The 16,165-nt window shown below is 43.8% G+C and overlaps 1 protein-coding gene across 1 annotated transcript in view; it reads left to right on the top strand.

The window, feature by feature from the left end:
* The window catches only part of NELL2 (neural EGFL like 2), a 147,470-nt gene that overhangs the window by 54,235 nt on the left and 77,070 nt on the right, over positions 1-16,165 (top strand). Inside the window, exons 10-12 of the mRNA XM_066633686.1 lie at positions 5,997-6,088; positions 7,871-7,973; positions 12,416-12,544. Coding sequence (XP_066489783.1) covers positions 5,997-6,088; positions 7,871-7,973; positions 12,416-12,544 — 324 coding nt within the window. The remainder of the gene's footprint in view (positions 1-5,996; positions 6,089-7,870; positions 7,974-12,415; positions 12,545-16,165) is intronic.

Raw genomic sequence — 16,165 nt, 5'->3', positions numbered from 1 at the left:
TTGATCTGAGTTCACAATCATAGGTTTTATCCACCAGTGAGCTTTTTCAGGCAATATAACAGATGTTATACATCATCTTTTACTTGGGCTTCAATCCTAACCACACTTTCCTGAAAGTAAGCCCCATTGAACAAAATAGGACTTACTTCTGAGTAGACCTGGTTAGGATTGTGCCCTTAGTCACCATGGGAGATGAAGCAAATGTCATTCTGCAATATAGCACTCCTGAAGTGGAGAGATTGCATTATTTCAGCATTCAAATGGTCATAGTGGCTTATGGGAAAATGCAACCTTGTTCTTGCCCAGCACATTTATTGGTTCAGTGCTCTGTAAAATGTGATTGCATGATTGTCATGAGCAGCTTTGGCCAGTGCCCATGACCTAACTGGTGATAATACTCTGCATCTCAATCCATGCTACTTTGTAAACTCTTTTTTAATTGTTGTACATTTATTATCCATTGGTATGCTCAAGGTGGCCAACAAAATCAAAGCTGCACTAAGTATTTATGCCGAATCAATACAAAATTATTATGGGAAAATCTTATTGTGACCACAGCCTGTTGCCAAAATCAGAAAAAATTGAATGCTGCTGGCCGTTGATCATGTCCAGCAGCTACAGCAGAAATGACAAGTAGAGGATTGGCACTGGCTGATGGACTGTGCTCCCTGTGAAAGCAGTAGGGATTACTATGGGTTTTCCCCCCCTTTTTTAAGGTTTTCAGCCCAATCCTATCTAACACCCCTTGTGGAGATGCGGTGAGGCCAGTGTAGTGTCTACTGCATCCTGCAGAGGAGCTTTGGCCTCCAGAGGCCAATTTTTTCCCCTTGTCCTGGGGAAGGCCACCCAGTGGGTCTACTTGGACCTGCTCCTCATATAGTTGGCACAGGTCTGAACGGATCTGTGAAGGTGCATCAAATCTGGGGATACTGCTGCTGCAAAACCTGCCCCCTTTCTGGGCCTGATTCATCCTCCTCTGAACCCCATTCTGTCCCCTCCCCACCTTCCTCCCACCCCATGTACCCCCTTATCAGCATCAGAGGCTTCTCTGGTCTGCTGGCGAGTAGACCTGTGCTGCTTGAGGCAGTGGCCTAGCTGTGCGCACCAGCATGTCGAGTTTGTGACAGCCAGAAAGTGCATTATACCACTAGAATGCAAGTTCTGGCAGTGTAACAAGCAGTTAGGATTGGGCTGTGAGTGTTCCTGGTTTCCCAGTACTGGTTTCTTCATACAGTATAGCCTTTCAAACTACATGGAGAGTAAATACAGGGTTAAAAAATCTGGTGAATCTGACCAAGGTTATTGTCTTTCCTGAAGAAATACACCTTTTCATAAACCTTCTTGCCCTCTTTTCACAAGCTATATCATAATACTGCTCTCCCCCAATACTTATTCTCCAGCATTCATTGTATGTGACCAGAAGATTGCATTATCAGTGCTGTATTGTGGCTATTAAGCGTATAAAGATTTTTTTTAAAAAACCTTGGAGTGGGTTTTGTCTGAAGAACTTGTCATGTTTTTTCTTGTCTTGCCATAGAATCTGTTCGTCTTAAATGGTGTTTAAGATGATAGAAACAATTGTTCTAATTAATGAACAAAGATAATCACGCCATGCACTATTGCACCTGAGGAGTTGAAGATAAGACATTACCAAAAATTATTCAATGTCAAGATTGTTCTGTTTACCAAGTTTTTTTAAAAAACATAGGTAGATTTAATAGTTTGAGAATAATAGCATTTACTTGTGATTCATTCAATTCATCATATGTTGAATGGTTTGAAAGTTACACAAGTAATATAGTTAATTAAAGGAAAATAAGATTTCTTATCAAGAACAATATATGGTTATGTTCTTTATTTATGTTTACACCTGTTCCTTAAACTGAATCCCTTAAATGTTATCACAGTATTAAGAGGATATTTGAGTATTAGACAGTAAACCATAAATCTATTAAGCAAGCAACCTTGGATGAAAGCTAAATATTTCATCAAGGACTTTAATGAAACAGGATTTGCTTAGATGCACATATGTCAGCTTTTAGAATTAATTTTAGAAGTTGTGGTCTTGTCACTGGAATATTTGTGTGCTTTGTACTTAAGGAAAACGGGAGCTAATAAACTATATGAAATGTTTAGGTGCCAAATAATTTTTGCTTCCATTCTATTTCACTAACCACTACATTCCCATGGGAGGAGACTTCAACAATTTGCCTGCAACCAGTAGCGTAGCTAGGGGGGTGCAGGGGGTAGCAGGAGCACTGGGCTACAGGGTGGGTGGGGGCAACAACGTGGCTGAGGGGGCAACAGCTTGCAGGCAACAGCACCTGTGCGCAACAATTGGGCTGCTGCCGGCAGCCCTGCCAGTGCCAGGCACTCCAGAGGGAGGAGGGGCAACCGTCATGGAGAGGGGTGAAACTGCATGTTGCCCCTCCCTGCATCCCCTCCCTGCAGATGGAAGGTAGTCTAACTTGTCGCTTCCAGCAGAACTCAAGAACCACAGGTTGCAGCAGGCACGAAGAACTGGCTCTCCCCCCCTCCTGCAGCTGAGATGTTGGCCATGGGCACAGTGATTTCCTCCACCTGTCCTGCTCAACATGCTGCCCCCCTGAAGCCCTATTTGGCTTAAATGGCAAGAGAGGCGCGTGGGGAGCGGAGCGGAGCAGAGCGCATCAGTGCTTATTTAGAGAGGGAGAAAGAAGTGTGTTGGTGAGGGGGAGGGCTGTTGGATGCTGATCAGGACACTGGGTGTGTGTGTGAGAGAGAGATGGAGCCCCCGATAGGCAGGCATAGCCCCCAGAGACCCTTGTGGAGCCCAGCCTGGACTGTGGAGGGGGTTCCCCTTGTGCAGTGGGACCAGTTGCTCACCACTCCCCCGCCCTGTGCTGCCTACTCTCCTCTGCGTCTCACAGTCCTCTCTCTACTTGCCTGCCCCCTTACCTTCCTCTCTCCTCCTGGCAGGGCTGCAGCAGCCCAATCTAAGCCAGTTGGGCTTGCTCCTGAGTAGACATGCAGGAGATTGTGCTCTGAGGCTGCAACCCTATCCACACTATCCTGGGAGTAAGCCCCTTTGGCTATAATGGGCTTGCTTCCAAGTAGACATGCAGAGGATTGGGCTCTGAGTTGGCTGACTGTGATAGGTTAGCTGCGCATGTGCAGGAACCTGAAAAGGGTAGCAAGCAAGGCACAGCAACCTGGGAGGCAAGTTGCAGCAGGTGGTTTGGCCTTATCATTTATTCACATAATTCCTCCATTCCACTTCCTCAAGGGAAGCTGCTGGCTCTTATGATTGTCTCCAGTCCCCTCCTGCACATCTCAAACTGTGTAAGTCTGCAATCCTACCTTACTTCACTTACCAGGGAGTAAGCCCCATTGAACACAATGGGACTTACTTTTGAGTAGACATGAATAGATTGCGCTGTAAAAGTACTTTCAACAAGTGTTTGCTATTTTAAAATATTAGCTAACATTTCTCACTCACTTTAACAAATAAAAAGACCCAATGTAATTAATTAAATTTGATGTCATTGCCGGGAGGGGGGCTACAGAATTTTTTTTGCACCAGGCAGCAACTTGGTTAGCTACGCCACTGCCTTCAGCAAATACCTGATGGGAAGTTTTGGGAGTGAAATTTCTGGAAGCAATTGCAGCTAGCATCTGTCATGCATAGTTCGGTCCTCAAAATACTGGCGCAAGCCCCCGAGTCACAGAAGAGATTTCAGGTTGATCCCATGTTGTGGTTTGGAGGATCTAGTTGCAAATGTTGCTTCTAATAAAATAAAGGAAAATGAGCTATGCTTGACCTTTTCACTGGTGCAATGGCTAATCCTGTTCAGTTGAACTGAGTTGGAATTGGCAGAAACTAACTAACTAAATAAATATGTATATATATGCATGTGTTGTAAGATCAGGTAGGTAGAATAAATGTAACTAATATGTGCACACATAAACAAAAAAAAAAGCACACAAATAATGCAAATGTTTTTTCCAAGGAGCTCAGGGTGGTTTAGGGCCCAATCCTATTGAGCCATAGCACCGGCGCTGAACTCCAGCGCCAGTGCTCAGTGTCATAAACATGCCATAAAGTGTGTTTACAGCACTGCAGGAGGAGGGAGCAAGGACACCACCTGAAGGTGAGTGAGACCTTCAGGCAGCAGTGTGGGCTTTCAGGGCAGGGGGAGGCATTCCGGGATTGGGGAGACCAGTACTGTGGTAATTATGCACAGGCACTGGGCTTAGTTTTAGTATGTGGCCTCCGCAGGCACACCTGCTTGGTCAGAGCACGCTCTGAGCCATGACCTTGTTTATTGTTTAGTACCTAGAAAATAAGATGAGTCTTAGTGCTTTAGAGAGGCGTCTTTATCTCAAGAATGTGTTGCGGTTAGCTAGAGTCAGTCAGAGCCAGCTAGGAGCAGCCAGCATAATCTTAATAACCTTCAGTAACCCTCCATATTGCCTCATGTGTTTTGAGACTCAATTGAAAGGGCTTGTTGGGAGTTAAGCGGGAGCTTCTTCTCCAGTTCCAGGTCTCCCCCTGCATCTACATTTCAAACCTGTCTGTCGTCTCATTATTTTGCTTCTGTGCCTGCACTATATCCAGCAGCTGGGCTTTTTGAGTCCTGCTGCTCCCAGAGTCATTGCAACACAGTACAGAGAAGAAGATGGGACCAGCGGAGGCCTCCTCCACTATATCTTATCCTCTGTGACAGGCTGAAAAGCCCGATGCAAAGGTTCTCAAGTCTGTGCCAACAAAATAGCCGACATCCCCTTCCTCCAAGGAGACCTCTGGTGACTTCCCGGCACTCACAGGATACTGTGGTTGTCATTTTGGCATTACTCAGGCACCAAAAAGCTTAGGATTGTGCTGTCACGTGATTCCTTCCCTTCTTTTGTCCTCACAACAATCCTGTGAGGTTGGTTAGGCTGGAAGATAATGACTTGCCCAAGATCATCCAGGTAACTTCATGGTGGCTGAGCAGGGCTTTGAACCTGGATCCTCCTGGGCTAAATCTACCACCATCCTGACAAATGAGAGTCTCCAATTGACCCTGGCTGCCTTCAAAAACATGTTCACTTGCATCTCTTGATTGAGAAATTTGGGGGTGAGCCATTTCCATTACGAACACTCTTCACCTAGAGTGACTATAGTTAAAACTGTCTGGTTATCTCTGTGTTCATGAGAACAGAAGATGATTGTGATGAATGAAGATGGAACTGTTTTTTAGGAAGTTATCAGTGACAAAACGAATGTATTTCATTACTGGACAGAATTCAGACAGGCAGAAATGGAATCGTCACTGGACATTGCATTTACAGACTGCTAGTGAAGATGACCACAGTATTTTGACCTTATTTCCAAGGTCAAAATAAATAGTGACATCCTGCTGTCATGGGAACCTGTACATATTGTATTGTGAAATGTGCTGTCAAGAAGCAGAAAAATGCATTCTGCTTCAATGGTTGTAGCTACTCTATGTGGTGAATGGAAAATGTGATTTTTAAATTACAGCTTACCGTGTGTGTGTATCTAAATACTTAATTTGCAAATTTTACTACATTGCTCCTCATAAGTAAGGCATGTCACTGGTTTCTTTCTTTCTTTCTTTCTTTCTTTCTTTCTTTCTTTCTTTCTTTCTTTCTTTCGAACCTATTTATTCCATAGCCACCTCTCTCAGTAGTGTAGCTACAGGGGTGGTGGGGTTGCGGTAAGTATTGTAGGTGCTTCAACACACTGTGTAAATGCCTTGGCTGCCTAGAATGGCTCAGATGGCCAGTGAGAGGAGCCACTTACATGGTGCATTGCTGCACCTGCAATACGTACCATCCCACCCCACCCCACCCCACCTGTACTGACTGGCTGTGTTTGTCAGGGGTAATTATGACTAGGCTTCAATAACCTCAGGTGTTCTGCTAAAATGATGCCTGCATTTTGAAATATGAAATGTGTAGTTTGATTTCTTCATATTAACCAAACTATTGTACTGTTTTTATTTCTATAGTGATATGCATGTTTGAAGGTAAAACCTACTTTGAAGGCGAAAGAGAAACTGTACATTTAAACTCGGGGGAATGCATTCTCTATGAATGCAAGGTAAGAACACAGCCGATGGCTTTATTCTTTTCCATGCAGTATCTTTCTTCCCTGTAATCAAACATCTTGAACATTATTGTTAACAGTGGCATTGTCCATATGGGCTTTTCACATTTGTTGTGTGTTTTGTCAGTTTTAATATCAGCCTTAGAAGATATATGCTTTTAAATATATGTACCTATGAGTGTTTCTTTACACAAATGTGCCCTTACCTTGCGGAGAACACCTGTTCTGAGGAAACAAGAGCAAGCCTTAGATTGGAGGGAGGGGACTGTGGCCCAGTGCATATGCTTTGGGAAAGACCTCTGCCTCACATGCTGAAGAGCTGCTTTAAGTCAACGTGAACAACACTGAGCTCGATCAGTGTTTCTCAACCAGTGGTACGGGTACCACCAGTGGAACTTGAAGTGGCGTCTGGTGGTACTTGTTAGGCCCTGGACACCTGTCGCCTGGAAGCAAGACCAGAAATGCAATGCAACAAACAGCAGTAGGAGGCTCAGCTCAGCGGGCAGAGCTCCAGTGTGTGCTTTTTGTGTGCTCAAAAAAGCACTCCTGTCTGCTCTGAGCCTCTTAACTGCAGTTCGTTGTGTGGCATCTGGCCTCCCAACCCAGAAGTAACTGTCAGTGATGTCATTGCCAGTTACTTCCAGCCGTACTTCAAATAGGTGGACCATCTGAAGTGGTAGAACAGAGGACAGATGTTGAGAAACACTGAGGTAGATGGACTAATCGTCTGAATCAGTATAAGAGTTTCTGTCTTATACCTGAGTAGCCTCCATACTGGCACAGTGTGAGCCACACTGGTGCTCCTCGTCACAAAAGTGCCATAAAGCACTTTGTGACAGCATCGCAATTGCTGGCACTAGCATAAAGGCCTGCACTGGCCCGTGTGCGCTGGCAGAAGACCCAGTGCATGCCATATGTGGCAAGTTCTGTGTTGAGCAGCACAGGGTGAGGGAAGGGCAGGGAGGGTGGGTAGGTGGTATAATAGGGCAGGGGAAGAGCAGAGGCAGGGTTAGGAATGGGTGAATCAGGTCCAGGGGTGGGATTGGCAGCAGTGACATGTGTCCGTCCTAGGCCTGATCAGCTGCCAAAGGAAAACATGACTTTTTCCTCATTATTTAGCCCATGCAGGCCCACTGTGGTCACTGGGGCTTTGCCCAGGGCAAGGGGACCAATGTCCCCTTACCTTACTGAGTCTTCCAGCGTGCAAAAGTCCTTTGCAGGATGCAGTGCAAGCCACACTTGGCACAACTGCATTACTTTGGGGTCATTTGGATAGGATTGGGCTGTCCATTTTCTGAGTGCTTCTGCTCCAACACTTCTGACAGACCCTGCTGCTCCCAGCATAGAAAAGCAAGGCAATGGTGGGGACAGGGTGGGTGGGGAGGAGAAGAGGCAAGGATGGGAAGGAATGGAATGGGAAGGCTGTGGGAGGGGGTGGATCTGGTGGTGATGGCACACGCTGGATCTTATCCCCTCTTGTAACAGTTTTCCAACTCCCTTTGTCTCCTTGGACTTGTGCTAGCTACAAAGCTGGTGCAAGTCCAAGTAGTCCCATTGCAGAGTGGGAAGTTTAGGGAGGGAAGGGAAAATAATTCCCCTTACCCCTCCAAAGCCAATCCACCTTGTCCTGTTTTACAGTACACGCCTTTGGGAGGGAGGATTGGACTCTAAAAGTGATTGATAACTTATGCTTTCAACCCTTATATTGGTTGCCTCACATTCAACTAAGCACATAATTCGTAGTCTATGAAATTAAATAATTATCTTTTTCAACAGGACTACAAAATGCAACGTATTGGAAAGTCAGATTGTCCTGCCTTGAACTGTCCTGAGTCTCAACAAATCTCTTTATCTAATAGTTGCTGCAAAGTTTGTAAAGGTAAGGCAAAAGGGAATGAACTCGCGCTGAAAGGTTAAAAGGAAGTTTAACTTATTTGTCCAACCTCAAAGTGTCACATGAAGGTTTGTGCCACAATAGATCTGTTAGTAGTCTTTAAGATGCCATAATATCGATCAATCGGTAAGTTGACTCTTCCTCTCGCCGTCAGAGCCATTCGGAGCAACAGGAGGAAATGCCTCCATGTTGCTCTTGCCATCAGAAATGGGTCCAACAGTAGGCCTGCCAGAGGTAGGTAAAAATATTTTCAACTTACCTCTGTGTATGCCACCTGATGGCCTAAAACAGCGGCATATGTCTGAGAAGCAAAAAGGGGTGGGGCAGGTTTGAATAGGGGGGATAGGATCCTAGTGCATGCTGGTACTGCCAGGGTCCACAACCTCTCTCCCCCTCTCTGTCCCAAAAGTCCCTTTACCCTCTCTGCTCATGGCATCATCCTGTCACCAGCTAACCAAGAGTGGCAGAGCTGCTGGAGAAGTGTGCAGTGGCAGCCCATTTTTTACACTGCTGCAAAGGGCCTTGTGCTGCTGGAATTCCAGTTCGAACAGTGCAAGGCCCAGATAGGATTGGACCATTAGCATTTGTATAATGCTTTTTAAGTGGGCAAAAGAATGATCTCGTATTGTAGTTGAGGCTGAGAGGAAGTGACTTGCCCAAGGTCACATAGTGTGTTCATGACAGAGGCAAGATATGAACTGGGGAACTTCTGAGTCACAGCTCGGTCTCTTAGCCTCTAAGCTACACCACTTCTCAGTGGCATTCCCAGAGGGGGGGCACAGCACTAAGTTTAGCAGGTCGCCTCAACGCGCCATGTAAGCTTCCCTCCCCTTGCTGTTGGAGCCATTTCTGGCAGCAAGAGCAACATGGGGGCATCTCCTCTTGTTGCTCCGAATGGCTCTGATGGCGAGAGGAAGAGTCAACTTAAATGGCGCAGTGAGGTGCCCTGCAAAATTGGCACTGTGCCTCCCACTGTAAACGCCGCTGCCACTTCTCTAGAAAGCATATGGTCTGGCAAGAGTCACATGGAGGTATCTCTTGTATGAACTTGTCTATTATCATTGGGGGGGGGGATGGATGTGTCCTTAACTATTTGCATGCCTGCAATTCCTAAAAAAACTCCCAAAAAACAGTAGTTGTGACCAGTTGAATGGCAGAGGGGGATACACAATCAACTTCCATGCAATTCTGACTGAGCTGTGAATTTGAGTGATTCTGCAGTCTTTAAAATCTATAAACCAGGAGGGCTCAAAAGTTTCTTTTTTAAAATGATCATAGGATGGGAGTCATCTCTGTGTTTCGCAACATCTTAGTGAACATGCTGACATTACATTCATAAATTCCCACTTTAGATGTTGTTCTCTACAGGGATTAAAAACAAAAAACAAAAAGCAAAGGGTTATACTCTCACATTTATCATATGCAGGCCAAACAAATGGTGCGTGCCTTGATTTGCAATGCAAAGGTAAAGATATAAAGTATTGTCAGGGGTTTTCCTGTCTGCTGTTCTCAAACAAGCTGATATTGGTTCCTTTCCCACCCATACAAGCACACAAAAAAGAAATTATTGTATTATAATAAACTGAGTTCTGACATGAAAAACACCTTCATTTTCTTGGGTGCATCTATGTATTTTTTGCTATTTGAGAAAACAAAACCATATTTAATACTCGGGCACAAAAATTGAGGTTCCAAAAACCATGGGCACAAGGAAGTTTGTGATAATCCTCTTCCCTCCCCTTAACAACTGCCTGTACCTCCTTAAAAGGAAGACCCTCTGTAAGGGATGGGATACGGTACAGGGAGGTGAGAATTCAAATATTGGGCAAAGGCATCTTCCACAAACAGAGCCTGCACATTATTTTGAAAAATCCCTTCCAAAGGGCTTCCACTCCCTTCTGGAGAGTTCTTCAACTATTTGAGTCTTTTAGGGGACTCGTGGGACTGCTGAAATCAGGAGAGAGAGGAGAATTCGCCTTCTGCAGGATTTCTTATACTCAAAGATCTCTGGATACAAGCCAATGTGAATGTAATTTGTGACATCTGATGAAAGATGAAAATAATCTTGAATAGATTTCAGAAGTGGAATAAAAACTTGCAATCTGTTAAAACAAACTCAGAAAATATATTTTCTTGTAGAAACTTAAATTATTGAAATAGCTCTGGAACAAAATGATCATTATGATTTTTTTTTTTAATATTCAAGAAGACTACAAAAGGGTTGACAACTGAAACTGGAAGTTTTTGTTCTTGTTATCTGAACATTCGCATGTCTTTGAGGGTCAGCTTAAATTTGCCTGTCATGAGCTGCCTCCAGCAGGGCTCTTCTTATGTTTCTATACAGGATGCTGGACTACAGTATATAGGATGCTGGCATAATCCAGCAGCATGCTTCTTTTGCACTTATGTTGTCTTATGGTGTCACATATCCAATGAAAACATACTGACCAAAGGGAAAATGCAGCCTTGCTTCCTGTGATGCTCAGACTTTAACACAAACTAATAAAAGCCAGAAAATCCCAGCTTAAGATTTTGTCCTTAACTCTGGCTTCTTTGTAAGAAATACTAGAACTAGGACAAAAGCTGTTCTATGTAATCTTTCAGACATGAACCACATACTGCTGCTTAGGAGCAGAGAGAGAGACACACACACACAAATATCGTCATCAGCATACATAGTGAGAACAATGAGTTTATGTAATAGTATGATAAGTAGGTCAACCTCCAGACTGCTCCTTTGCCTGTTACCCACTCTTGATCTTTGTAAGTAGTAGCTTAGTTCTGACTGGTGCAGAAGTTCTTAATTCTGACTCCAGACAGTTCAAGTACCTGGAAGGATGATGGTCCCCTAAGCACTTATAAATAACACCGTTTGTAACCTTTATTGATGTAGATCAGGGGTGCCCAAACCCCAGCCCTGGGGCCACTTGCAGCCCTCGAGGTCTTTCAATGCAGCCCTCAGGGAGCCCCCAGTCTCCAATGAGCCTCTGGAGATTTGTTGGAGCCCGCACTGGCCCGACGCAAATGCTCTCAGTGTGAGGGCAACTGTTTGACCTCTCACAGTTCTCACGTGAGCTGTGGGATGAGGGCTCCCTTCACTCCTTGCTGTTTCATGTCTGTGATGCAGTAGTGACAGCAAAGGAAAGACCAGCCTCACTTTGTGCAAGGCCTTTTATAGGCCTTGAGCTATTGCAAGACCTTCATTCATTCATATAAGATCATCTTTAATATATTCATTTATGTAAACTTATGTAAATTTATTCAAATTTTAAATGTAAATTAATTCTTTTCCCCCCCGGCCTCTGACACAGTGTCAGAGAGATGATGTGGCCCTCCTGCCAAAAACTTTGGACACCCCTGATGTAGATGAACTCACTGTTTTACCCACTAACTGTGCAAGGATTTTCAGTACATGGTGATAAAGTGCTAGGTTCTTAGTATCAAAATCAATGTGTACATAATAATAATAATAAATAATAATAATAACAACAGGTATTTATATACCGCCTTTCTTGGTCTTTATTCAAGACTTTATTCAAGGCGGTTTACATAGGCAGGCTTTTATTTAAATCCCTTATTAAATAGGGATTTTTACAATTTGAAAGAAGGTTCTTTCTTTCAAGAACCACTACATTCAGGTGCTTCATTCCGATCTGGCTTCACATTCTGGCCTCCCATGCTCAGAGCAGATGAAATAGCTCGGCTTCAGCTTGTCAGCTGTTTCAAGGTCGCACGGTGCCGGTGGCCTCGAACTGGCGACTTTGTGGATGTTATCTTCAGGCAGACGGAGGCTCTACCCTCTAGACCAGACCTCCTACATCTGACAATTTATTTTAGTTGGCCGTTTAATAAGAAAGACATGAATGGCTGTACTGGATAGTGGATGTACTGAGGTTGGGGTTCTAGTTTGTTAAAATCAGAGTGCAATCCAAAGTGCTGCAGGAGCTGGCGCAGTCCTCCCTGCGCTGGCTCAGTATCAGAAGTGTGCCATAAAGCATGTTTGTGACTACTTGTGAGCTGGCAGCCCTGGCATAAAGGCCTGTGGAGCAGTACCGGCCAGAACAGGTAGGCTAGCGCAAAGCAGTGCAGGGGCATGAGGAGGGTGGCAGGGAGGGCAGGATGGGGTGGATCAGGCTTGGGAGGGGGCAGGATTGGCCTCCTCTGCTATACCATAACCCCCTTACCAGCCGTCCTAGCTGAAGAGCCGATGCAGATCCAAAAATCCACATAGGGCCAATTGGAGCTTGGCACAGGAAGGGGAAAATTACCCCTTACCCAGGAAGACCTCTAGCTGCCTCCTAACCTACACTGGCTATGCTGGCTCAGTTTAGGACTGGGCTGCCTGTGAGAAATTTGTTACTGTAGGAACTGAATTATAAAGATTTTTTTTAAAGGTTCATATGAGCATCAGTCTCTCTTACTTGTAGGTCACAACTTTTGCGCTGAAGGACACAAATGTTTGGAGAATTCTTTCTGCAGGAATCTTGAAGATAGGGCTGCATGTAGCTGCCGAGATGGTTTCCGAGCCCTTCGAGAGGACAATGCATATTGTGAAGGTAATCCCTTTTAAGGAAGGCCATATTAGCCATACAAATTAATGTGGATTACTGCATTATGTATGTATTAATTCACAACTTGTTGAAGTGATAGGCTCATTAAATACAGAGAATTTAATTTAAAGCATATTAATCAGCTGAAATAATTATCTCTCAAATTAAGGTTTTTTCTTTTCCCCCCCCCCAAAAAATCTGATCACTGTCAAAGTAATAAGTTAAAGCCATTCTTGATTTAGAAGTAATATATTAACTGTGGGGTGTGTTTTTTCCCTCCGTTTAATCAGATTTCAGATAAGCTAAAATTCACTCATTAGGCCATTTTAATATAGATTCTGAGCTGTTATACCTTTTAATTAAGCCCTTGAGGTTTTCCTGTTATCTTAGAAATGATGCATTTCAAAGTAAGCAACAGGGGCTAGAATTCAGTACTTCAACCTGAGAAGCATCATTTTAATAACAAGCATCTTACCTAAGAGGGAATTGCCAAATACTGATGACATTCTTATTCTGTGAACATACTTGCAGTTATGATAGGGGCAGTCCAGGTATAATAAACAATATGCGGCGATAGGTAGTGTAACCTTCAGTCAAATCATATGAATGCTTATTGGAAGTCAGAGTAACTCTATTCATATTTACTACAATCCTGTTGTGATACTTTACTTAGGAGTGAAGCGGGGATTCTGGTCTCCTGGCGATGGCAAAGGGTACAATCCAATTCATCCTAACCTGGGAGCAAGTCCCATTTAATTCAGTGAGACTTAGGGCACAATCCTAACCAGGTCTACTCAGAAGTAAGTCCTATTTTGTTCGATGGGGCTTACTCTCAGGAAAGCATGGTTAGGATTGCAGCCTTACTCCTTAGTAGACGTGCATAGGATTGGGCTGAAAGTCCCCTCTATGTGCGCGAACAGCTCCCCCATTACGCTTGCATTCCATAGAGAGCAGAAGTGTTCCCGCATGCACAGCCAGGGTGCATAACCAGAGGCAAAAGAGTGACACCCGCCCACCAGTGCGCAAAGACTGTGCCCAGACCACACCTTTCCACCAGTACCTGCTCTGTTAGCTGCAGCCGCCTTCCAGCTGCCTCCACCCAGCTGCCTCCCGAAGTTTAGAAAGGTGGCAAAGTCCCCGCACTGCTGGGGCACACCTCCTGCTCCTGCACCAGCTGGTTGAGCACATTCAAGAGCAAGCACATGCCGCAGCTCAGGCATAGCAGCGCCACTTGCACCAGCCACCTCATGCTTCCGCAGCCTCACCTGCAGCCGCCTTGGCAGGCTGCAGTTGGGACCTAGCCAGGAGTGGGAACAGGTGCAGGTCTGAGTAAACCAGTTGCCATGGCTGAGGCTTTCCGTGGGGAAAGGGGATAAATGTCCCTTTACCTCAAGGAGATCTCAAAACTGCAAAATTGTCCTGCTAACCCTGCTGCATTGGTAAGGGGGGGATTTCAGTGACATTGGGCTGCCTGTTCGAATTGTGTTCAGCAGGACTTATGGTCAAGTGAACCTGCCTAGGATTCCAGTAGTTGGAAAATGTGACATTAGCTAAATTATTTGATGATTAAATCACAGGAAATTAGTGAAAACCATTATTTTTCTAGCTAAAGTGAATGTTTCAATAGAATTTGTCTCATTCCTTATTGCGCACATTCTCATCAGTGGCATAGCTAGAGGGGGTGCAAAGCACTAAGATTTGCAGGGAGCCTCACCTGCCCGGAATGGCTCCGAAGGGGAGGGGCCACTTGCATGTTGTGGTGAGGCACCCTGCAAAACTTAGTGCTTTGTACCCCCTCTAGCTACACCACTGATTCTCATAACCATCTGGAATAACTGTTAATTTTGTATGTTGTTAGGATTACTGGAACTAGTTTCTCTATTTGTATGCTATTTTTAAACAAGAATTTATATTTTTCACAAATTGATTTTCTCTCCAGTGAAAAATATTTGGCTTAAAACGGTTTGTATACTGTACTTCGTCTATTTTTTTTTCCCCTCACAGCATTGGAATGTGTAGATTTCTGAGATTTTAAAAAACTGCTTTTGGGGATTTTTTACTTTTTTTAAAATGAGAAATTGCTGTAGTATGATTGCTAATTTTTCCACTACGTTCAATTTATTTAAAACCTTTGTGCCTCTATTTTTTTTTACTTTTTCATTTTTCCTTTTAGTTTATAAACTTATGACCTTCTGCATACCTAGGGAACCTCTCGAATATATAGACTCCACTATCATGTCTTTGTATGCCCATGTTTCTTAATCAAACCAATAAGCTCAATCACCTGAGTTTTCTGGTAGTATATAGGTATGAACATGTACAGAATCTCCAGAAGACATGTAAAAGCCTTGTGTGTGCAAGGTCTTTCTCTCTAGCTTCAGTGTGTAGAGGAAATTTCTAGGGGGTCTGTATGAACGAGAATGCAAATGAGCTTTGGATTGGAGATACTTCCCTAAATTTTTTAAGTCCTATTAGTAAATATTCTGAAAGCCAAAACCTATTGGGCACTAATGCTGGCGGAATGAGTATTCCTCAGGCAGTGACTACCTTACGTTCTTAATTGCAATTGCAAACCTCTAGAAGGTGGTCTTATAGACTCAGAAAGGCCAGGTGGAAGCAGTGGCTCAGGGACTCTTCGTCCAACTTAGTTGGGTGCGTCAGCTGCAGCTGTACCTGAGTCAATGAGACTTAACAACAGTGGTTCATGCACTGGTGACGTCAAGATTTAATTATTTCAATATGCTGTATGTGGGTCTGCTTTTGAAGGCCATCCAGAAGTTGCAGTTGGTGCAGAATGTGGTGGCCTGAGTGGTAGCTCTGGCGTTTGACTCGGTTTGACCACAGAGTCAAACTTCAGTGGCTTGCTGGGGGTTGTTCTGTTGCTTGTTCTGCTTTTTTGACTTGTTTTGTTTTTGGCCCTTTTTCTGAATTCTGTTCCCTGTTTCTGGTTTTGGTTTTTGTTTTTAAATGCTGCTTGAAGGCAGCTTTTATGACATTGTGAGCCGCTCTGCTGTGCTTTTTATTTGCTGCTTTTATGGCATTGTGGTGTTATTCATGATGTTTTGGATTTTATTGTATTTTATACTGTATGTTGCCTCCTCTCAAGGGGAGAGGCAGCATATAAATCTTTAAAATAAATAAGCAAAAATAACTGGTTTCAGTAGAGCTTTCTCCCAATATGTGGCAAGGATGGCAATCTCAGTCATTTGAGGTTCCGCAAGAACACTAGGTGGTATGGATTGCAGTTCTGAATTTATGCTGGGGGAAAGTTACGTTTTGTAGCTTCAGCCTCTTCATTCACTCTTCCATTGCCATCTCCTTTCTTACTATAAACATGGTTTGTTTATTTAAAGAAAAATTTGTCTGTCTTTCTGTCCTGTCAAAGGAACCACCAAGACAGCTTACGACAATATAGTATAATAAACACAATATGAAAACACATTTTAAAAATAATTACAATAATGGCATAAACCATTATGCATGGAAAATGCATGTAAATAAAATAAGGCTGTAATCCTATACATACTTTCCTGGGAACAAAGCCTGTCAACCGCAATGGGACTTACTTATGAATAAATCTGTATAGATTGGCCTGTATAATAATGCAATAATAATGCAATAGATTGA

This window comes from Tiliqua scincoides, chromosome 7 (assembly GCF_035046505.1).
Source record: "Tiliqua scincoides isolate rTilSci1 chromosome 7, rTilSci1.hap2, whole genome shotgun sequence".
In the NCBI taxonomy this organism is placed as follows: Eukaryota; Metazoa; Chordata; class Lepidosauria; order Squamata; family Scincidae; genus Tiliqua; species Tiliqua scincoides.
The sequence above is the reverse complement of the archived record's forward strand: the minus strand, read 5'-3'. Positions and strand labels throughout refer to the sequence as shown.